This window comes from Cryptomeria japonica, chromosome 11 (genome assembly GCF_030272615.1).
Source record: "Cryptomeria japonica chromosome 11, Sugi_1.0, whole genome shotgun sequence".
In the NCBI taxonomy this organism is placed as follows: Eukaryota; Viridiplantae; Streptophyta; class Pinopsida; order Cupressales; family Cupressaceae; genus Cryptomeria; species Cryptomeria japonica.
The window spans coordinates 535,967,417-535,977,262 of record NC_081415.1 but is presented as its reverse complement, the minus strand read 5'-3'; the positions used below and the strand labels follow the sequence as shown (position 1 = coordinate 535,977,262).

General features: G+C 33.2%; 1 protein-coding gene across 2 annotated transcripts in view; it reads left to right on the top strand.

Moving 5' to 3' along the window:
* The first annotated feature begins 2,016 nt into the window (after positions 1 to 2,016).
* LOC131066476 (uncharacterized protein At1g76660) overlaps positions 2,017 to 9,846 on the top strand; it is a 29,112-nt gene continuing 21,282 nt past the window's right edge. Inside the window, exons 1-2 of one of the 2 annotated variants that reach the window (XM_058001245.2) lie at positions 2,017 to 2,876; positions 3,099 to 3,219. In XM_058001245.2, coding sequence (XP_057857228.2) covers positions 3,109 to 3,219 — 111 coding nt within the window. In that variant the 5' untranslated portion in view covers positions 2,017 to 2,876; positions 3,099 to 3,108. The other variant, XM_058001246.2, reaches the window with a different exon arrangement.

Below are 9,846 nucleotides of genomic sequence, written 5' to 3'. Positions count from 1 at the left end.
TAGCAATGATTTTGTATGAGGTGTTGAGGAGCATAATAGGTCTCCATCCATTAACAATGCCCTCATTCTTCCCTTTGGAGATAAGCTTAATCGACCCTCGATTATTAATGTGTCCAAAAGACCTAGTTTCTATTCTTTCAAGGTAGGCATTGTAAAAGTCCTAGCTTAATCGACCCTCGATTATTAACGTTTCCAAAAGACCTAGTTTCTATTCTTTCAAGGTAGACATTGTAAAAGTCTTCATGGATGTGTGGCCAAAGGGTTCCATAAAATTGATCTAATAGTCCATCTATACCTGAACTCTTTTCTAAGGCCATACAATGAAAAAATTCATCAAATTCCTCTACGGTGAGAAGATGGTCAAGGAATCTATTATAATTAGGGTCAATTTTCTTAGGAATACAATCAACAACACTCTCTTCAAGATCGGGGAGGAGGATGCCATCTTTGGATTCATTAGTAAAAACAAATTCTAAAGTGATCATAAAAGGTTTTTCATAATGTCAGGATGGTTGGCATAATAATTTGGAGCCCCGATCTCCATCTTTGGTCCATTGTAATCTAGCCTGAATTTGAGCACCTTTACCTTTGTAAGTATCCATTTTTCGAAGCATATTTTCAGCATTGACCACATATTGTTCATATGGTACTATCAGGGGGGTTGTAAGCTAAAAGTGAGCGTCCATTGCAACATTTATTTTTATATTTTATACTTCCCTTGCTTTGATCGTCCTTATATTGGTTATACAATCTTTATTCTAAACTCTATATTGCCCCCTTTTTCTATTTGATAATTAAGCATTAGTTTTATCATATTTCACAATTTTACTTGTTTTACATATTATTGTGATATAATTTAATATTGTCTTTCTAATTGTAATTGGTTTATATTTTATTTTGGTTCCTTTTTGTTATATATATATATATATATATATATATATATATATATATATATATATATATATATATATATATATATATATATATATATATATATATATATACTTATAATTTTATATCTCATCTAGCTCCTAGGTTCATTTTTCGACTAGCCTTGTTCCTCTTTCCGATATATTTAGTCATCTAGGTCTACTAAAATCCCCACTTCTCTCTTCTCTTGCTCTCATACCTTGATGATGGATCATAAAATTTTATCTGAAATGTTGGCAATAAAAATCTACACAATCAAATAAAAAAAAAAGTTAAGAGTTTAATTATCTCTTAAACTATATTTAACCTCATAAATGTAAAAAAGAGAATTTATCCAATTCTTGTTCAATTCAAAAAACTATTTCACCAGGCCCTTGGTTTGCTTGCGAAGTTGATTGGTTTTCAACAATCTCACTCGCTGAGTGCAATGCACCATAAGGGATGAGTCTAGGATGGTGCTTTGGGTGACTTCGATCAAATGAACACCTCTCAATCTTGAACTTTCAACTAAAAAAGTTTCACCCTAAGATTCATACTTCGATATTGAATAACAAAATGATCTTATGAAAGGATAAAATCCCCCATTAAAAAACTAAACTACCACACTCAAATTTTGAACTTTAAATCTTAAAAATTAAGATCAGAAATACCTAAGTTTTACCTCTTTATCTTAAGCAATGATAGATTTGATTTCCTCGTCACCATAGATATATGATTACCATAATTAAACAATGATAAATAAAACCCAGATGGGGCTCCAACAACTGAAAAAGATACACTCATTGCTTGCAAGGATAAAGCAAATGCAATCTTCCATGAAATCTAGTAGCTATTAAATCATAATCAAAAGTGCAAGTGTAAATTTTAGTGGTCCAATCATAAAAAGGCACAAGGAGTTTAAAGTAAGGAATAAATTATGCTTTTGCAGGTACGAACATGGCAGAGTCGGCACAGAGTAGTTCGTTTGTGTAGTTGGCTTTTTTAATTTTAAAGTGATTGATTGATGACATGAGTGATGAGAGATATAATGCCAACTCAAATATCAATGGACCGCATTTTCGATCTTCACCAATCACTGACGTGGGACTGGGATTACTTTCTCTTTCAGCTCGTGGGATTTTTTCGATTCTTTTTGTTACTGATTTTACTGTTTCTTTTAAATTAAAAATTTTAAGATTCTGGGGTAAATTTGTGTTTTATTTGGATTTTTGAGTTTTTCATCTGATATTAATATTATATATGGTATTTTGTTGAATTAGTTTAAATAAAATTTGTATTTCAATTTCTGAGGTTTTGATATGATATTTCTACTATATATTCACTATTACGTATATTGGGTATCTTTTTTTTTTGGAAAATCAGACTTCCACGTTGAACAAAAAGAATTTATCTTTGAGAATTCTTTGTAAATCATTCAAATTCAACAATTGACTAAGAACAGCTTAGCATCTTCTAGAACTTCAATTATATTCTGAAACTATTTTTTTCCCATTAAATTCAACCCTTTTTTTTGTTAAACTAATGAAAGTATTCTATTCTAAGAAATCATTAACAAAATTATCTAGTCTTGAATAAACTAGCTGCCAAACAGCATCACCAAACCAAAAACCCAAATTCAAACTCTGAACATATAAAAAACAAAAAAAAATACAGAATTAAAAAAACCAACATAGTCTAATGCTTCAAATTCCACGTGCCAAGTTATTTAAAATAATTTTCTTGCAGGGAAGAAGAATTCTTTGAAATGAAAGAAAAGATGGTTTTAATAAAATAAAATATTGAAATTCTTTGTCAAATATAATAACAGAAATTTGGCAATAACGTATACAATAGCAAGATGTGTTTTGTATTAGGATATCTAAGAATCATTAGTTAAAGAAATGGGCGATTTCATTAGACGTTAATCCGTGTGTTTGACCAGGCACTTGTTGTGAATGTGGGCGTTGGTAAGCTTTTCTCTTTCCCTTCTTTCCATGCATCTTCTTCATCTTCAAACATATAAACCCAATTTTATAGTTATTCTAAACTACCAAAACAATACTTTTTCGGAAGCCTGGCTTGAGCGTGTAAGATGACTTACTGTACAAGTTTCTGCATCTCATGGCGGTGATTTTGTAACAGATATTAATAAATAAAACATTTATTACCTTGTTGTCTGAATAACGCAGAGAATTGAAGATGAGGATGGCAATGATGGCCAACAACTCAGCGAGTAGAAGCACCGAAATCTTGAATGCTGCTGCAAATGCCATAACTTCAATCAATCCCCGACGTCCTCCTCCTCACCAGGTGATCTTTTATCAGAAACAAAAGTATTTTATAAACTTCGTGTTCGAGGGGACTCTGGTTAAGATTATGCTTGCATTAGTGATGTGGGGTGTGTTTATTTAACCCCAGTTTTTCATCTTCGCAAGCTGTTTCAGGAAGGTTGTAGTTTGACTAGGTTTAGGTTTGTTTCAGACCTGGTGCAACAACCTTTGTGTACTTTGTGATCGATGGATTTGTAGTAACAGTATCATGTGCAGAAGGAAAACAAATTGCATATTGAAAAACAGTTATGTTGAACGGTGTGTTTTTTATTGTATGTCACTGGAAAATTCATAAACACTGTGTAGTTCAATATTTGGATCAACACCCACTTGTTAACTTCCTGGTTTTTTAGGTTGTTGATTATCTGGGGAGCAGATGGTTCTCTCAGTCACTATAGGTTTCAATATTCATCTCGTAACTGCATTTTTTTCCCAACTAGGAAGCCAACTATCTTAGCATATAGCCATTTGATGTTTGGGTTCATTGAAAGCCAACTCTTTGGTCATATCCATGAAGCCCCATTAACACAGGGTCCAGATAACATCGGGCACATGAGGGTTTCGACCTGGGTGTCAATCAGATAATTGCCTCGTCTCATAACTAGACCAGTTAGATTGACACCCATTTGTTAATAATTAGCAATTTTAAAGCTGCGAGATTTCTGCCATATTACTGCATCCCTGGAGTTGGTTCTCTTTCTATGTCACTTTCTTCATTCATCTCTACAGTGTAAAAATGGACACAGATTTTGCATCAAATTGGATCATATTGCATTCATTGAGTTAAGCACAAACTAGCATGCCATCTAGATCAATGTTCAGATGATTTTGTGCTCTTTATTCCTGCAAGGCAATTTCAATGTTGTCTTAGTCAATTTAAATGTTGTCTCATTAGGACGGAAGACTTCTTGTAGATTCTTTCCCATGTATCACATTCTATAATAGTAAACTATCTGATCTCGTTTACCTCTTTATTTACTGGTGTATACTCTTGTTGTCGAACAGTAACACCAAAGTGACCTTATGATAAAAAATACAATTCAGGAGTTGTTCAAAATATAATTTTTATTTCCATGATGACTATTTTCTGCTGTGTTGACTCTCTTGATATCTTGGCCGGCTTTGAAAAACAATTTAAACTAGGTTTTGTTCTTTAGCATAATATAATGGGACAATGCACAAACAATAAGTTTTATGTTTAATCTTTGGATGGTATCTGCTTGTTATTTAAATATGTCTTATAATTATGGTACTCCACAATGTGCATAATAAATAGCAGATATGTCTTGTTTCTTGAGTGTCAAGTTCAAAAACCAGAAATACATCGGGGTGCTTTTGCTTACTTTTCTGGAAATCCATTGTTCTTCACTCACTTCTACTTTCTTGGGATTTGATATATATTGATTATGAGAATTAGTTTGCTTTCCTTTATATTATTTGAGTGAGCATCTTGATCAGTTCTTCTTAGAATTCTGCTTGCTTTATAAGTATACCTTTTTATGATATGCACAATAACAGTATATACTTCTCTCTTGTGTTTAATTCCAGCCTGCATACTTATGGTTTATGTCACTGTTGATACATAATTACCTGGAGATGTAGGGGTACAGTTACTGGTATGGGGATGGAGATGCCATTTATATTAGAATGTTTTGAGTATATGGATAAGGATACAGCTATATTATATATAAACATGTAGTCATCAAAAATTGTGGTTACAGGGATGGTGACATGGTCCTTATTTGTATACTGGAGTTTCTTGGTAATTATGGTTGGATATTCTATTTCACATTACAGTCTGTCAATTCATTTTCCTTTTGGCAAGTGCATAGATTTTTTTTGTTTCCTTTGTTATGTGGCTTGCTCCCATGATAAAGTTCATATGTTGTGAACAGAAAGTTGTTACTGGGCAACAAGTTTCTTGTAACCACCTGCCTTTCTATTTACAATGTTTCTTTGGTGGGATGATCTTTGTATCGTAGTTATCTTAATCTTGATTGTGACTCGAGTACTAGGATAGATTGTTATTGAGTAAATAGAACTTACTGGAGTGGAAATACATAGGGCACTAGAAAGAGGGTTTTGGATATGGATGCTGCAGTTGGTTCCAATTTAGTTTCCACTATTGCATCAATATGCAACTTGCTGACACTCACAATGTATTCAATACATCTATAAAAATACCTTTGCAGGAGGCATTTGATGTTGTATTCGATTCATCAGTATTCTATTTATTTATGTATCATAACTTCCATTGCTGATATGTAGTACAGTCTTATTGGTTGTCTTGTTTTGTGGCCAAAAAAGATCTCATTAGTTAAATAAACGCAATATTGTAAAGAGCTATTAGTCTTACAACTAAAATTCAACTCTATAATCAAAAGGAGAGTTCAGTCTCATTAATGCAGTGGATATAAACTGTTATGAATGCTTGGTGCAGTGAAAAACTTTTAAGCCAATAGCTATTGTTGAGGCATGAGGTTGGCTATTCAGTTGCACCTTTTCAGTTTGAATTGCTTCTAGCTTATTTGTGATGTCATAATGTAAAGGATAGCAGTAAAGGGGAAAGCTAAAACTGGAAACCATGTAGCTTTCCTTGCTGGTGCAACTCGAAAATAGCATAAGGAGAGGAGTTGTCAATGAATGACTGCCATTCTGAACTAAATGGACCACTTTATTTAACTGGTTTCTGTGTATTGCCACTTGATGTATATGACACCATCAAATGTTTATGATAGTAGATACCCAACAGAGCTAAGATGAATTGTTTCAATTCTTCAACTGTATTAAAAATTCAGCTTCAACCAAAGTATTTTCATTGTTCAGTTGGCTTTTTCTTAAGATGTGAATGACCCTTAACATTGTTTTGGTTGAATATTTACTGCAGTATAAAAATGTTAAAGTATTATGCTGGCGAGCTTGTATTTAAATAAATGGTAACAACTTATTCCCAAAAGGGATGATAACAATTTCCCACAACAAGCAGAAAGTCCTGAAAATGATGATAACTATTGCCCAAAAACAATGAAAGATCCATGCTAACTGGATACTTTGCCGACAATAAGCTTGAAGATTCATGTTAGTTGGATAACTCTTCTCTGCCAACAGAAGAGGATCCATGTTAATTGGATAACTATATTCTGTGATTAGTGGAAGATCCATGTTATTTGGGTGACTATCCACATACAATCCATGTCAGTGGGATTAATGTGGTCCATGTTAATTGGTCTTCATGGATGTGTAGTCAAGAAGCTCAACCAACAAGATGTGGTTTGATAATGTTCACCACTTATACCAAAGTACTCGTGTTCAAGCTTTAACTTTTGGGGTGTGTTTGTAGGATCCTAGGTTGCGGTTTTGTATTCTATGCGACTACTGGTGGGATGATTTGTAATGATGTCACAAGGGCATGACAAGGGCATGTCTTCGTTTTCATTTTACCAACCACATATATAATGGCTAAAATAATAAATATACCTAGTGAAATACTATGCAAATAGTCATGGGTTGCAAAGATAATTGGGCAATACCAAAAAATCTATTGGAGATGATGTAGAAGCATCAAAGTTGATTTGGATATGTAACAAAGATCAAGAGACATGGAAAAAGATGGCAGAGGATACGGAATAAGAAGAATATGCTTCGCCATTCTTTTCAACAAAAAGATTCAATAAAGTTGATCAGTAAATCTTTGATCTCCAGCGAATTTCAACTATGAATCATGACTCAAGTCTATGGACACTATCATTAAGTTATACAAAAATTTGGAAGAAGATGAATAGTTTTGCATCTCATAGGCATATTATTGAGTGATATACTAATAAAGTGAAAATTTACAAGGACCTGGTAGACACTTGACCCAAATTCAAGCCACAATTGTAAGCACGCTTCTCCATATTGGAAGCCTTTGGGAAGTGGTTGGGTTTCCTTAGAGATATAGTTAGCATTAAAAGATATACTAAAACAACTTAAAATATATTGCCAAGGCCGCAAGACTAACTGAAATCCTTGAAAAAATACCAAATGGTTAGATAGATATAGGGCCTCAAGACTCAAACATCATGTCAAAGAGGGTATTTTCCCAAATGAATCAAGAAAATTAGCCAAAGTCATATTATTAGCCCTTAATATAGAGAACCTAAAATTCACATATAGATCATCCTTCTAAGAAAAAAATGTTGAGAAACAATGTGAAACTGCTGCAAGAATAACTTCTACAAGTGTATGCAAATCCAAAATTTGTTTTTAAAACAAGGATTACCATAAAATTAAAATAATGTGATTGCCAAATGGGCAATAAGAGATAAATCAGCATATCATATCAAAACCGGGAAAATTTTTTAACACGAGGAAGAGGAAAAGTATGTATTGATCTTCAAATATGAGATACATACACACACTAACACTCCCTTCACTTTGACAGCACTCCAGCAACACCTGTGTATCTGTAAAGCAATCTTATAAAATTATCATCTCATGTCTCTGATTTATAGAGAAATGGTAGAGGAATACCACATATAGTTTCTCAAAAAACTGTATCATCAAACCATGGTAAAATGCAAAAAATCCCTTGTCCAAAATGAAGAGGCACTTACAAGAATAGTAAACGTAACTTCCAATTAGCCATTAATAGCAAAAAATAACCTCCATACCAATAATAGTTGACATCTTTGACTTGAAGATTCTTCATTATGGCCCATATCCAAGGGTGGGCATCCAAAATTATCACTCAACTTGTATGGGATCCACCAAAAACATTCAAGATGCTGCACTACTCAATTCTCATTCTCAACTTGAGAGATTTGCTAAATATAGGTTTTTAACTACTACTGCTGAATTCATCTCCTTCATGAATACATATAACAATTAAAGCCAAGATTCTTAGATTTATGGCCCATATCCAAGGGTGGGCATCCAAAATTATCGCTCAACTTGTATGGGATCCACCAAAAACATTCAAGATGCTCCACTACTCAATTCTCATGCTCAACTTGAGAGATTTGCTAAATATAGGTTTTTAACTACTACTGCTGAGTTCATCTCCTTCATGAATGCATATAACAATTAAAGCCAAGATTCTTAGTGAATCTAAATTACAAATTAATTTCCAATTACATCATATGCAACTAAGGACACTTTCTAAAAGCTATGAAGACGCATGGAAATATTTAAAAAAAGGATTAGCCAAATAAAAAATTAAATCAACACCCAAACTGCCATGGGTTTAATTTTGAGAAGTTTTGGAGCCAAAAATGCATAAGAAAACTGAAATCAATCTCAAACTAACAAATTAAAAAGCTTATCTAATGAAGAGTTGAAGATTTGAGCAACAAAATACAAAAAATAGGTCAAAACCATTTCTTTCCCACAATGAGCGAAATGTGAATGATGGAGAATCCCAAATTCCCCCATATTTAGGATGTGCACAAAATCTAGTCTCTAGCAAGTTCGGCTATAAAGTCAATATTTCAAAAAGATTATTGAATTAGACATAAGAGGGAGAATTAGAAGACTTAAATACAATTCTAAACTTTGGTATCTATGCACCTAACATTATGACCAAATAGATTTTTTCCCTATGCAAGGAGTAGGTATTTTACTATTGTAGGATATAAATGGATTTGTTAAAACAGTTTCATAACACATGGAAAACAAAAGGATAAAAGAAGCAAGCTATATCTAAAGAAATTTAATCACACCCTTGATGTGGCATGTTCAACCAAAGAATTTTGTTATCAATATTTAGAAACATCTAAAAGCCACTAATTGAAGCACTAATTCTGAGATCAGTTGATCCAATAGCATTTCTTATAGTATATCAATGTTAGTGGTCACATTGTAGGAACCATTTAATTACATAATGGTAGAATAATAGCCCATAAAAGTATGAATAGGAATGATGTTGAACAAAGATAACTCATACTTAACCAAGTATTACATGTTGTTAAACATGATGTAATGTCCCTTTTTGGGATATTGCTGATTTTTGCCCTAAAGCAACAATTCCAATTTAAGGTGAGGATTGCAATATATTTATATAATTTTATCAAAAATGAAGAAATTTTATCATAATATTGAACTTATAATTCTATGAATAATTCAGAAGATAGAACTTATCTTGATTTTTTGCAATATTTCTCTTTCAGACTATCTTGTCAAAGCTCTAATATTCAGATCAATAAATGATAGCATATTCCTTGCAGCCAATGACATTGTGAATTCCTTGGAAATGCTTGCGAATGGCAATTATCAAGGTTGGTCGTCCTTGGCTTGCCGAGAGCATAGAAGGTAGGCCACCCTTACATCTCTTAGTTCACCTTGGAGGCTTGCTGTCCTCCTTGATCAAGCCCAAGAGGATGGAAGGCTGGCCATCCTTCCAACTCCTGTTCAAGTTGATAAGAGAATGTAAGGGGGGCCGTCCTTCTGTCTATTGTGAACTTGGAAGAGACTTCATCCTTCCTATTTGCAAGGCACTTCCAAATATTCAAAACTGTTCTCTCAAGGAATTTGCTAGATTATTGCTGATTGCTTGATTTCTTTATTGTCATTTCTTGAAGGGATTGATGAGTGGATGCTTAAATTAGGTTAGAATTGATTAGCTGTTGAA